This window comes from Callorhinchus milii, unplaced genomic scaffold, assembly GCF_018977255.1.
Source record: "Callorhinchus milii isolate IMCB2004 unplaced genomic scaffold, IMCB_Cmil_1.0 Scaffold15, whole genome shotgun sequence".
NCBI lineage: Eukaryota > Metazoa > Chordata > Chondrichthyes > Chimaeriformes > Callorhinchidae > Callorhinchus > Callorhinchus milii.
The window spans coordinates 10,316,890-10,330,465 of record NW_024704756.1 but is presented as its reverse complement, the minus strand read 5'-3'; the positions used below and the strand labels follow the sequence as shown (position 1 = coordinate 10,330,465).

At 42.0% G+C, this 13,576-nt stretch overlaps 1 protein-coding gene across 1 annotated transcript in view; it reads left to right on the top strand.

Moving 5' to 3' along the window:
* The first annotated feature begins 1,389 nt into the window (after nt 1-1,389).
* gpc4 (glypican 4) overlaps nt 1,390-13,576 on the top strand; it is a 73,457-nt gene continuing 61,270 nt past the window's right edge. The window contains exon 1 of the mRNA XM_042340661.1: nt 1,390-1,817. Coding sequence (XP_042196595.1) covers nt 1,667-1,817 — 151 coding nt within the window. The 5' untranslated portion in view covers nt 1,390-1,666. The remainder of the gene's footprint in view (nt 1,818-13,576) is intronic.

Here is a 13,576-nt window from a genome sequence, read left to right as displayed (position 1 = left end):
GTTTCCATTCAGTAATTTGAATGACTTTCCTCCCTCCCCCTCTCCCCCTCCTCTCCCCCCCCTCCGCCCTGTGTGGCATTTCTAACCCAATCCACTCTCCCGGGCGTTGTGATTGACTTCACAAATCGACCTGCAAACCTGTTGTCTGGAGCACGTTGGAAACGGCAACACAAACAACCCCCCCACCAAAAAAAAAAGAAACCTTCTGAACAGTCTGCAAACTTATTAATATAAGTGGCAAATCAGGGGGACCCCAACCCCCCCACTCCCCCACTCCCCACCATAATATGACTGACTGGGACGAGTTTGTGCCTAAGGCTTGATTTAGAGGCACAGAGTTTGGCAATGAGACTGGATTTCTGAGCTGGATTCATTGGGGAGGGGGTTGGGAGGGGGGAAGGGGTTGGAGGGGAAGGTGGGGGGGGGAGAGGAATGAATGGATACAACTCAATGCAATTGGTCATTAAATCTTGTTACGCTGCGCACTGATTCACTATCGCGTCCCCACCAGTCCTTCTCGTTGTGTTGGTGCTGCTGCTGCTGATGGTGGTGGTGGTGGGTTTTTTTTTTGTGGGGGGGGGGGGGAGAGAGATTGAGCACCATCCCAACACATGAGTGAGAGAGAGTGAGAGAGAGAAAAAAAACTAGAAATGCCTGAAGCAATTCATGCCTAAATCCATCCCCCTCCAACCACACACCACCCCCTCTCTCCCCCCTCCTCTCTCTCTCTCCCCCCTCCTCCCTCTCTCTCTCTCTACATAGACTCCAGTCCGCGTTTTTCTTTTTTTGGGGATCTTCTTAACAAACCCGGTCTGATATTCCAGTCTTAGTGAACCATATGGAAAGGTCGGCGAAGAGCCTGAAGTTTCAGGGTGGAGTGAGTGTGTGAGCGGTGAGAGGCCAAACACAGAGAAAGAGAGAGAGAGAGAGAGACACACACACACAGAGAGGGAGACACACAGAGAGAGAGACACACACAGATAGAGAGACACACAGAGAGATACACACACACAGAGAGAGACACACACACACAGAGAGAGAGACACACACACACAGACACACACAGAGAGACACACAGAGAGAGACACACACACACAGAGAGGCACAGAGAGAGAGACACAGAGAGACACAGACAGAGGGAGAGACACAGAGAGACACACAGAGAGGGAGAGATAGAGTCACACACACACACACACACAGAGCAATCTCGCAGCCAAGGTTTGGTCAACTTTTTTTTCCCCCCAAGGACTTCCGAGAAGCCGCCTTGTGCTCGGTGGTGGTGGTGGTGAGGGTGAGGGTGGGGGGAAGAGTAAGAAACTTCAGCCACCACTCCACACCACACCAACCCCCTCCTTCCCCCCCCACACCCCCCCCCCCCTCCCCCCCCTCCTGGCTCGACACCCAAAAAGCCCTGTGACCGCAAGGCAACAAACTGAAGATCCCAAGTCACTGGATACCGTGGACTTTCCTTTGTACAGGAACTGGAGATTTCTTCAAACCCCAGCGAGGCCCCAACTCACCGACTGACTCTCTCTCTCACTCTCTCTCTCACTCTCTCACTCTCTAAAACGTGGTGCTGAGTTTCTCCAGGGCATTATTTCTCCCTCTCTCTCTCTCTCTCTCTCTCTCCCTCTCTCTCCCCTCCTCTCTCTCCCCCTCTGTGATCATGTCTTGGGTTCACATCTCCACGATTGTCTGCACTTTAGCTGCGATCTGTGCCTCGGTTCTCGGGCAACTCCAAACCCGCAGCTGCACAGAAGTTAGACAAGTTTACAGCTCCAAAGGGTTCAACGACGTCCCTCATCAAGAAATATCTGGTGAGTGGGTTTTTTTTTTGCATGTGTGTGTGTGTGGGGAGTGGGGAGGGGGGTGTGAGTTGTGGGGGGAGGGGGGGGAGAGAGAGAGAGAGAGAGAGGGGTTAGATGTGGAGCTCAGACCAGGTATTGCTTCTTGCAAACAAAAAAAAATGACTCACTTTTTTTTCCCCCTTTTCAAAGAAAATCGCGTGTAGGTGTCTGTGTTTTTTTTTAAAACAACAACATATTAAAAAAAAATGCACGTTTGCACGAAGCCAGAAAAAAAAAGCAGCCGAGGTTTCAAAGCCGATTCGAACCGTTTTTTTTTCCCTCCCCCCCCCCCCCCACCAAAAAAAAAAAAAATTATTTGATGCGTTCGCAAATTAACTTTGAAGCGACCGCGAACGCGATCAAGAGCCGCAATAGGCTGAGAGCGTCGATTAACGTTGCACAGCGGTGTGCAACCAGACTGCCTGGAATTGGTGAGCTGGAGACTGGGTTTGAACCGTGCAGACTGGAACCCCGACCTGACACTCACTCACACTCCTTCCATAATCATAATCATAATAATAATAATAATAACCCTTGCGTTTGATGCAGCGCTTTTCACGTCTTCGAGACGTCCCAAAGCGCTTCGCAGAACGCACCGTAAGGGGATTGACCGTACACTCGTGGACGAACGCGGCAGCCGATCGCGCACAGCGGCGTCCCACAAGCAGTCGTGGATCGAAAATGACCAATTTTTATTATTGCTTTGGGTTTTTTGGAGGGGTTATTATTAGGCGGGTGGAGTAAGGAAACTTGCCCGAGGTTTCGCCCTCTGCCTGGAATTGAACTCGGGTCTCTTCGCTTGCAAAGCGAGTGCTCTTAACCACTGAGCTACAGGACTCCTAAATGACCCCCTTTGTGGGTCAGTGTGTGTTGGGATGACACGGCCAGCCAGTCTCGCACCACACCACGGCAGACCTCCCGTTGCCTGCTTTTAGCAGTTTAAAACCGTAAATATGGTTTCCTGTGCAGTCCTGCAGCTCAGTGGTCAGAGCACTCGCTTTTGCAAGTGAGAGACCCGAGTTCAATTCCAGGCAGGGCAAGACAGCAGCTTGAAAACTTCCAACAGCCTGCATTTCTGGAACTGCTTTAAATGGGCAGAAAGAGTCGACGGATTAAACGAAGCACCAAGCCAATGACTAAATGATTAACCTGGATTTAAACTTCAGACTGCTCGCTGCAAGTTTAAATTTATTACAAAGAATTCCAATACATTTTTGTTCAAAGACCGAATCGACTGGGGAATGGGGGGGTGGGGGGGGAAATGTTAATTGGGAACAGAAGGAACCAAATGCTATGTGGCAACAATGTTTTGCCTTTTTTTAAAAAGGGATCCTAATTACCTTGACAATTAAGCTATTGAAAAGGCCGATTACAGGAAATCTTAATCTTCTTTGTTTGAGAATCGTGGTGCTAGTGTTGAAATCTAATCCTGTGGAAAATTGATCGTGTCTTTGCACTTCAGGTGTGAAAAGAAAAGCTATTGGGCTATTGTTTTTAAGTAGTCCCCATCAGAATGGCTTTCGTGTTAAGACTTCTACTTTTGCACTGATTAATCAGATGCAGACGGCTAAAGAGAGATTGCAATATAAGGCTGAATGCAGTGCAAATCTCAGATGAAAGAGCACTCGTTTTAAATATATGCCATAATTGTCTCTTTTGATAAATATTTGGCTAATTGATTGATTGTGAAAATCCATACTGCAGGAGGAGTATAGCATTCCAAGCTCCCCGAGTTCACACTATGAATAATTTGACTGGAGGTGTAATGTAAATGTAATCGGACAAGTAATGAAAGTTGAAGTAGTGCATTACTTTGATGAAATGAGCCCAGACTCCGCCTGGTTGCATTACTTCAGAAACTTTGCCATTTAAGCAATGGTCTTTCATAGATGAAAGTTTCAATTTTTTTTAAAAACACCCACTTTAACATGTTGTTACTTCCTCAGATTCACCAAGTTGGTAAAGATGAAACACTATGTGAGGTTAATAAATGACTGTATTAATGATCCTTAAAGTGCTAATAAGGGAAAATATGACACATTGCATTACAAGTCTTGTTTTCTGCCTTGTCCAGGGCTTTGGGACGTCCTCCCGACGAGAAAAGGCGCTCTATAAATGTAATTTTGTTGTTGTTGTCTAACTGACTTTTTCTATTTTTTTAAAAAAAAACATTTCCCATTCTATATCAACCTGGTTCTATTTGGGAACAAAAAGTTTAATTTCTTAGAACATTTCGTTTTCTCAGCCAGTCTTTGTGTTTGGTGCATTGGTTTCCTGTGAAATTCACTGCAGGGGGATTGTATGTGGATGAAACTTTTAAGATGAATTGCAGAAAGAGAAGATTGGTCCATGGTTGGTCTACTTCAGTTATGGAATGCTACGTGTGAATCTTGCCAGTGGAATGTTGATGTAGTGCATGGGATTTCCCTCTTGAGCTCCTAAAATGTTCAGCCAAGTAAAACAAAATTTGAAAGGGAGGTTTGACCTGTATACCTGCAATCGTTATACATTGTGTAGATTTGATGTCTACACTACTCCCAAGCCATGTAGTTTAATATTTAAAACCAGTTTAGAGAAGAGAGCCAGGTTATATAATAACATCAGATTCGCACATTAAGCATCAACGCATTAAACTTAAACATCTACTCTGAAGCATTATAGCAAGATATTATTTGCAGCCAGCTATATGAAATGCTAACAAATGTAATTACACCCAAACTATTCCACCCCCACCCCTCCTTTCTGTTTCATCTCTTATTCTCTTCCATCCCTTCCCAGGCCTGTTGCTTTTATTTCTCGTTTGAATGGCCAAATGGATTGCATTCTCCCAATGAACAAAGGAGCTGGCTTTTTTGCTTGAATCCTTTGGGAGACCACCAAGGTCTTCATCTTATGCAGTGTAATTTCGCACCTCTTTCAACAATACCAAAAATGCATGACTGAATGGCAGAAAAATGCAAAATGTTGGGAGCATTCAACTGAATCCAGCGCTGCTGTCACAACACAGACCAAGTCTGCTTTTCTCCAGACCAAGCAAATACTAGAATAGTGACTGAGTATTCTTTTTGAATTCAGCCAAGCAGTCCTTTATTCACCAGTGTGATGTTTGTCATGTCTTTTTATACAATTTTTTTTACTGTACATCGTTTTCTCGCAGGAATAATGGTTTGCTCTTTACTGAAGGCCTTCTTTGGGAATTGGACAAGCACAATCTGCAACAGCCAATAGATTTCAATGGGGCAGGGAAGGTGATAATGGGCAAATACAATTTTACATACCAATTTAGTACACTTTGCAGCACTGACTAAACTGAGCAGATAAGAAGTGGCACTTATTGCAAAATTTTGTTTAGAGCAGTTCTGTATCTCATGCATATTGACACTCAACTAGATTAAATATTGGACGTGAGTCACATCTTGGTATGGGAATTTATTGCATTTCGTTTTAGCAAAGGGACCAAAAGTCCCACACCTGGCAAACTTTCTTGCTTTATCTGCTCCAGAAATGCTGAGATAAGTGGCAGTACCAGCACTGCCTGGTTGAGATTGGGTGCTTTAGTACAAAGCGGGTATAGCAGGCTGGTCCTTGTGACTTAATACCACATCACTAGAGAGCATTTGCAGTTAAGTCCAGAAAGTGACTCGAGTATTCTTTTTGAATTCAGCTGGCCCTTCCTTTACTGGTGTGAGTGAAAGAGTCTGCTTACTTGAAAGCGTGTGTTCTGCATGCAAATATCAGGAAGGGGAGTGATTTTTCACGCCTAAAGACATTTACTGCAGGCACAAAGATGAAAGGTGTGCATCCCTGATGACCCTCTCTCTTCTCCTCCCCACCCCCATTGCCTGGAATTAAGTGGCTTTGTTGGAATCATGCTCATACAGTAAGCACTGTGACTTTGAATTTAGAAAGGAAAGTTTACCTCATCGGAGCTTTATTCCAGCAGTGAATTTAATGGTTACTATTTCTGTTGGTAATGAGCAGTGGCTGTGGCCATTAACCTTCACCGGCCAGTTGTTGTGCAGATTTTCTTGCTATGGCACCACTGAGTAATTTCTGTGCAGTTTCATACTGTACCTTTATAAGTTACTTTAAATAGGGGGCCTGTTTTTAATTGAGCCACACACTTGTGTCCAGCTGACTGAAGAAATATGAAAATGTACATAATGTCTTACACTTGATCCAGCGCCTTATCCTGTTGTTGAGGCATCTCAAAGTGCTTCACAGGATTTACTCCCAAGGATAAAGTACACTGAATGTATATTTTATAGGTGGATGTGGCAGACTTTGCACAAAGCAATGTTCCACAGACAGAAGGTGAAGGACCAATTTTTTTTATTTTGTGCAATTGTTAGCTAGGACACATTGATTTGAACAGAAAATCTGAAAACTGAAATGTAATTTACAAAGGCTATTTTATTTAAGACTAATCTACTGTTTAATGATGGGATGATGATCCATTATCATCCAAGGGTTGGGATAGGCTTTCAGTGGAGATGCAGCACATGTACGGTTACAAAGCTACAGTAACTTAATTCATGCAGGACAAGACCGTCAAGCATCCATACTTAATTATAGCAATCTTATCGTAGGGCTAATTTGCTTATTTTCATATGGTTAGTCTGTATTGGAATGCATGAGTCACCATGAGTGTAACAAGATTTTTTTTACTGAGCTATAAGTGGGTTGGCAATTTTATTTAAAAGATATCTTTCAACGCTGAGATAACGTATGTTGCTGTCAGTCAATATACTGTAAACTTTGGAATACTCCACACGTCACCATGCTTTCACCAGACTTACTCCAATCCTAATTGAACATAATAATCCTTGCATTTGATATAGCACCTTATCATGTCTTCGAGACGTCTCAAATCGCTTCACAGAATATACTGTAAAGTGAATTAACTTTTGTATAAAATATACATTATTTCACATTTACACCCAAAATAAATGTCAAAATATAATCGTCAAGGTGTCTCAAAGCACCTCAAAACCCTGAGGGTTTTTTGTGGGCAAAAGTGACAGCCGATTTGTGCACAACGACATCCCACAAACAGTTGTGAAGTGAATGATTGATTTTTGTCTCAGATTGTTGGCCAGGACTCGGGTGGGGGGTTGGGAGAGAGAGAGAGAGAAACTCCCTTCTCTGTTTGAGCAGTTATCAAAATTATGAATGGTTTTGATGGGGATAAATAATGGTTTCAATCTTGTGAGTAAAAAGAGAATTTTTTTTCCCCCACTGATCGGTGAGTCTGTATCAAGAGGGCATAAATTGACGTTTATCACCAGCAGAAAAAAAAGTGGCAGGTTAGAACTTTTGTTACTTAAGGGTTGGTGCAATATATTACCACACATTGCTGTTGAAGCAGAGTGGATAATAGTATTTAAAAGGAAAACAGGAAACACCTGATAACTCGACTATAGCTTAACTTGGCACTACCACTTAATTCATCATGCTGTCAATATACTGGCCAAATTTAATTATGTATTTCTACAGATGCCTAACTCGCCACTCCTGATAACTCGCCACTGAGTTCTTTTCCTTTGGAGTGATGAGTTATCAGGGGTTTACTATAGGAGAGAGAGAGAGGATAGATAATAATATTGAAGGATGTGGGAAAAGATCAGAAGAATGGAACTTGGACCAAAATGGTCCAGTGGGGGAACTAACACCAACAGAGATAACGATGGGCTGATTGGCCTCATTCATAGCAGTAAACCTTCCAGGATTCCTCTTGTTTCAGCTCAATGTTTTTTTTGGGTAACTAAGCAGCTTCACTTGGACGTTGACATTGAGGTCTGTGTCTGAGGGGACTCACAAAGGGTCAGCCACAGCATACTCTTAGATTAGCTTTTTACTAATTCTTCTGTGACTCATAAATTAGCCCCCTTTGTTGTTCAGTTGTGATTTGAAAGTAGTGACTCGCCAGATAGCCACCATTCCTGGTGTAGCTCAGTTTAGAAACACAATGGAGTGACTCAGGAACTCTAGTTGCTTCACTGACACAAGTGCAGGGTCCAAACAGTCTTTGGAGGATGATCAGGAGTCGACACTGGTTGATTTTTCTCTCTCTTTTTATCCTGGATTATTTTACGAAATGCTGCATAGGAAAGCTATATATCTCAAAAGCATATATCCCCAAAGTACTAGACAATTGGAAGTTTTTATTAGAATCGGATGATTCACTGCTATTGCATTAGAACGATGAGAAGCAATGAGATTAAATAACTGGATTTCAGTGAGCCTCCAAACCCCAGTTTAAAACATTGGCTAGATTTCATTTTGCTTATCCTTATTCTCAATTGAAATTTCCTAATAAAAGGAAACTAACAAATGATTGGGGATGTAAAAAGATTAATTTGTATGAAGAAAATTGACCGGAGGAAAGGGTAGGTGGAAGAAAACCTTGCGTTTCCTTCTTACCATTGAACTGTGACTTGGGAAATGAGAACTTTAGTTCTTTTCCTGAAACCATACACAGAGGACTCAACAGTATTTTCACAGCACCCTAGGGTTGGGGAATGCTATTTGAACTCTTAACTTAATGCAATTTGGACTGGAGACTGTTTCCTGTAAATGACAGTTGCTTTAAATTTTCACCAACTAAATCGTTTGGGTGTTTTTAACTGGCAGGAAATGCATCTTGTCCCCAAGCTGTCAAGTAATTGTACATTTATTAATATGGTAGTTGTGCATTATATAGCATTTGCTTATGCGTTTATGTTGGATAACCTCCTCCTGGGGTTATAGCATTGGCCTGTCACTTATTTCTTTAAAGGGTGTGATACAGTGCAGGATATTTGTAAAACATCTACAATAGGTTTGTCAGCAACTCAGTTTACTTGGCATCTGAGAATGATTCAGACTAGATTAAGCTGTTGTGTGCAATTGGTTACAAGGTACATTCTCAAGTTACATTCATGTTTCGGTTTTGAAACTAATGTAGCCTTGCATTTGGTCACTGATAGTTGCAGTGAGGGAAGAGAGTTACTGGAGGTGAAACTGAATGTTGTTTATAACTTCAAAATTATGTAAATTATGAGTTTTGACTGGAGCAGTCATGAAGTAAATTGGAAAAACAACTGGTAAGTTTGTGGTCGCATTCCAGTATGATTGAATCCTGCCACAGCCAAGGTGCTACACTCATGTTGGTTTGAATATAGAAGCATTATTCAGTTTGGTGAATTCTGAAAATGAGTACAATAGCAAGTTCTCTCCGCACCTCCCCAGTTGTGTCTAGAGATGATGTGAGTTCAAGCGTCTGGGGCGCTATCCCGCGTGAAGGGCACTATATAAATGCAAGTTGTTGTTGATGAGATGACTGAAGACTCATTTTGGGTCTTCGTGACTCTGTGGTAAGTAGCTCCAGTGGCTTTTGTTACAATCAGTAAATGTTACTGGTCGTAGTTGATGCCCAATCCAACTTAATTTACACATTTCTTATCTTTATACAATAATAAATTGGTTATTTTTGAAGAGAATTCAAACACAACAACTAATAAGGTGCTAAGGAGAGGAATTCAGTAACAATTTCTTTGGAAGCTGGGAAGGGGTTGAAGGCTGGCTGAAGACACGCAGTCCAAGAAAAGGGTCTTTAGGGGGGTTCTGAAAACTAGAAGAAAGTGGAGCTGGGATGGCTGTTGAGGGTGTTAGCTGATTGGGAGGGGGAGGTCATGGCAGGGACAGGTAATGTTACAGAGATGGAGGAAAACAGACTTCATCAGGGTCCAAATGAAATGCTTAAAGGAGAGTTGAGGATGGAACAAAATGCTGAGGTTTTGCATTGACTCCTTACATTGACTCCTTGAGATTAGAAACATGGGAAGTTGATACATTCAGTGCTTCAGATGAGGAGACTCTGAAGAGCTGAGTAGGATACGAGGAGACCTAATAGAGGTTTTCAAAATCATGAGGGGATTTGAGAGGTTAGAAAGGAAAAAACTGTTTCCACTGGTGGGTGTGTCGGTGACTCGAGGTCACAGATTTAAAATGGTTTCTAAAAGAAGCAGACGGGAGGTGAGAAGAAATTTTTTCACGCAGCGAGTTCTTCGAATCTAGAACGCATTGCCTAAAAGGGTGGTCGAGGCCGATTTGATAACAACTTTTAAAAACGCAGTGGATGTGTAGTTGAGGAGGAACAGGTTTGCAGGGTTATGGGGAAAGGGCTGGGGAGTGCGATTGACATTACATTGCTCTTTTCAAAGAGCCGGGACAAACTCGATGGGCTGAATGACCACTTTTTGTGCTGTGCGATTCTATGATAGTCTCGGTTTTATCACCATTGAGTTGGAGAATGGTCAGGATTATCCACTACTTGTCTGTCAGAACAGTGACAATCCTGGACATGAGGATGGAGGCAGAGTAGTAGAGTTGGGTGCCGAGTCATCTGCATATATATGGAAATAGACCCTATGTCTGCGATGATGATATCAACAGAGAGCCTATAGATTGTGAAGACTGAGGATACATGTAGCCCTGAGGAATACCGCAAGTGACTGTGCAGGCAAGAGGAGGAGAAGTTGTTAGAGGAGAAGCAGGAATTCGCTGAGACAGACAGTTAAAGATAGTGTGGACTTCACAAAAACAACAAATTATTGCTCAGGTTTAGCTCGGCTGTTTACAGCTGTGGAGACTTATTTGGGGCATTTACAGGTGGAGAATGGGAAGTAGATTGCGGCCCTTCTAGCTGGTCTCTAAACACGAGGCCATGCTGTTTTGCAGCCAGGGGCTTTTAACAGCTTCAGGGATCACAAGACAGCAGACGGGCTGGTATGCATATTCATCATAAAATGCTGGCAAACTGCCTTGCTTTAGGGAATGTCAAAACGTTGTGGAGTCTGCACACTGTAAAAGCATGAAAACTTACTTGCCTTTTATGAAATGTTAACATTTAACTTTTCCTGTTTTTGCTGAAAATATGCAGCCTGGTACAATCCAACCGATGTGCAAGGACCAGGGCTCAAATTTAGGATTTCTGTTTTCTTTGGTGTTTCTCACAGAACTTTGTTTCAGACAGTGGTTTGGCACAGATGTATGTATTTTTATATGCTGCTAAACTATTCCAGAAAAGGATCATTGGATTTTTTTAATGACTCTTTATTCCAGATGTTCATGTTAGCGATGTCTGATGTGGGTATTTCTATATACTGCTGTGCTGCAAATCTAAATTGTGGTTTCAGAACTAGCGCCACGTAATTTATATTCATGGTAATGCTTTTGGAGGCCAACATCCTGTTGTTCGGCCCATGGTAAAGCACTTTTTTGTAGAATGTTATTAATGTTGGGCTTTTCTTTGAAAACAAAACAATTTTGAAAGGTTGGGAGGAGTGTGTCACTTAAGGATTGAACTAATTACTTGATTGTTGCTAGTCACAAAATCTGACTAGGTGCAGACCTTGCTGAAAGGTCACCCCTCCTACAGAGCTTGTACAGTACATATAATCTTAAAAAAATCACTGGGTTTTGAAGGGAAAAAACTCTTACAATCTACCTCTTTTAATTACATTTTTCAATTGTTGGCTGCAAATTTGTCTCCACTGTTGCATGGGTTTTGGACTGCTTCTTACAGCTGATATGAATTTTCCAGTTTCCTCTGAATCCCTGTTAATGCATAGCTGGAGCCCTTTCCAAAAGCAGACTTGGATATCTGTAGTTTACCCTCTCACGAGTAAAGCCACCCATTTGTTTCACTACTAAGGGTTAGAATACTCAAACTAAGAAGCACTGTACTCCAAACTCCAACCTCAATTGCCTGCAGCCCCATAACTGCAGCCCATGTATCGTGATATTGAATCACGTTTGGATGAAAACAAAGCTGAGTGAAATCAAAATGGGTTCCACAAGTGGAAAGACCGCAACAGACTGACTTCAGAAGTTAATTTCCAGCCCCGATTAACCTACATTGAATTCAGTAATGTCAAATGGTTTGGAGTTTATGGAGGTACAGAGTAACTGAGTAAAATGCATTTGGTTATAGAACCAGTACTGCTCTGCACACCACCTGGAAGATTGTGGTGGAATTGGCATGAACTGGAAAGAATTTGTCTGACCATGACATGGTGGATGCATTGGCGGGAGATGGAACTTTCCTAAATTAGAAAGAGTCGTAATTTCTTAAATTAGATGGGAGGTTCATTTGAATTGGCTGTTAATTCATAATCAACCCAAATGAATGAAAATGTTATGATGTGGTATGAAACCACAATATCCTGAGGTTTTGTCCCAACAATGCTGCAAAACCAAACTACTGGCCTTTACTTTCTGAAATATTTTACTGAGTACAGTTGTGCACTTTGTTTAGAGCACCGGGTCTTTAGAGTAGAGAAGATTACCACATAGAAGTTGTGGCAAAATCTAAGCATCTGAGTAAATTGGGACGCCTGGATTGCTGTGTTTCCAAATAAGCAAAAGCTATTGTAAATCTGGGACTGAAGACAACTTTGGCATAACCTATACACTGTTAATATATCTAGGTCTGTATGTAAATTACTTTTATATAAAAAAAATGGTGTTTATACTAGATTAAACCTATCTCCCAGGGTTTCTATATACTGATACCTTGAGGCCTCTCAAGGACGGCTGTTATTAAATTGCCAGCCCAACACATTGCATGCACAAAATTGTTTATACTGGCCACATGTGAACCACGAAGCTTACAGTCAGCTCAAGTCTGCTTCCCAGAGACAGGAGAACTTCTGGACGAAGGGAATAACTACAAGTGTTTATACTTGGAGAAATTTGCTACAAAACGGCTGGGGATATGCAACAAATGCTTTCAAAGTAAACCGGGTTAAAACTTGCTTTGATTGATTTTGAACAAGATTCGTGAAGGTTCCTGTTGATTCAGGAAACAATATCCCAACAATATTCCCTGAATATTGTTGTAGAATTGTGTGGTTGCTTTAGACTTCTGTGCCCTACAACTGTGAAATACTTATCTGTTTTTTTAATCTTGGACTATGTGGCTCATGTGGAGAGAAACACCAGCACAACTTGAGAGGCTGCCCTTTCTATACTGTAATGTTCTATTGCGACCTCTAACTTGACTGTCATGTACTATTTTATTCAGTAGAAGTTCTGGTTGTGCACTGGTTTGAAATGCTTCCTGTGCATTATCCTACATCTAAATTGTAGTGTAATAAGTATGAAATCATGAGGAGATTGGATGAGGAAGATTCCCTTTGGCCTATTTGATATCATCCTTTTGGAATCCCTATCCCATTTTTGTCCCATTATGATAAAGTATTGAATGAGTAAATATCATGGACTCTACTATCCTTACAGTTGTCTACTATGAATGCAGGTATACTTTCTAAACTTGCACATCAGAACTGAGACCCTTGCAGTTATGGTAATGTACGATGAGGAAGAGCAAAACTGAATTTATCCAAACTTGAAAAATCTTCATTGTTTGTGTGCATGAGTTTTGAAAATGTAGTGTGAAGTAAGACACTGGTGACCACAATATGGCATGAGATTATTGTCGCTGAAATCTTGTAGATGCTAATTTTCACAATTTGCATGATGTTTGAAATGGAAGAATGCCGTGATTTACTACATGCTGGGGCTTTCTGTTGTACAGTACGCGGGAAAGGAGCTTTACATTGCGGCCAGCTCCTGGGCTGAACTGTAGGATACTGGATATTGTAGGAATTGGCACCAGCCAGTTTCTAACCAGAAACCCTCCTTGTGACCCCTGGTGACAATCCTTTCACCATTTGTCAGCAGAG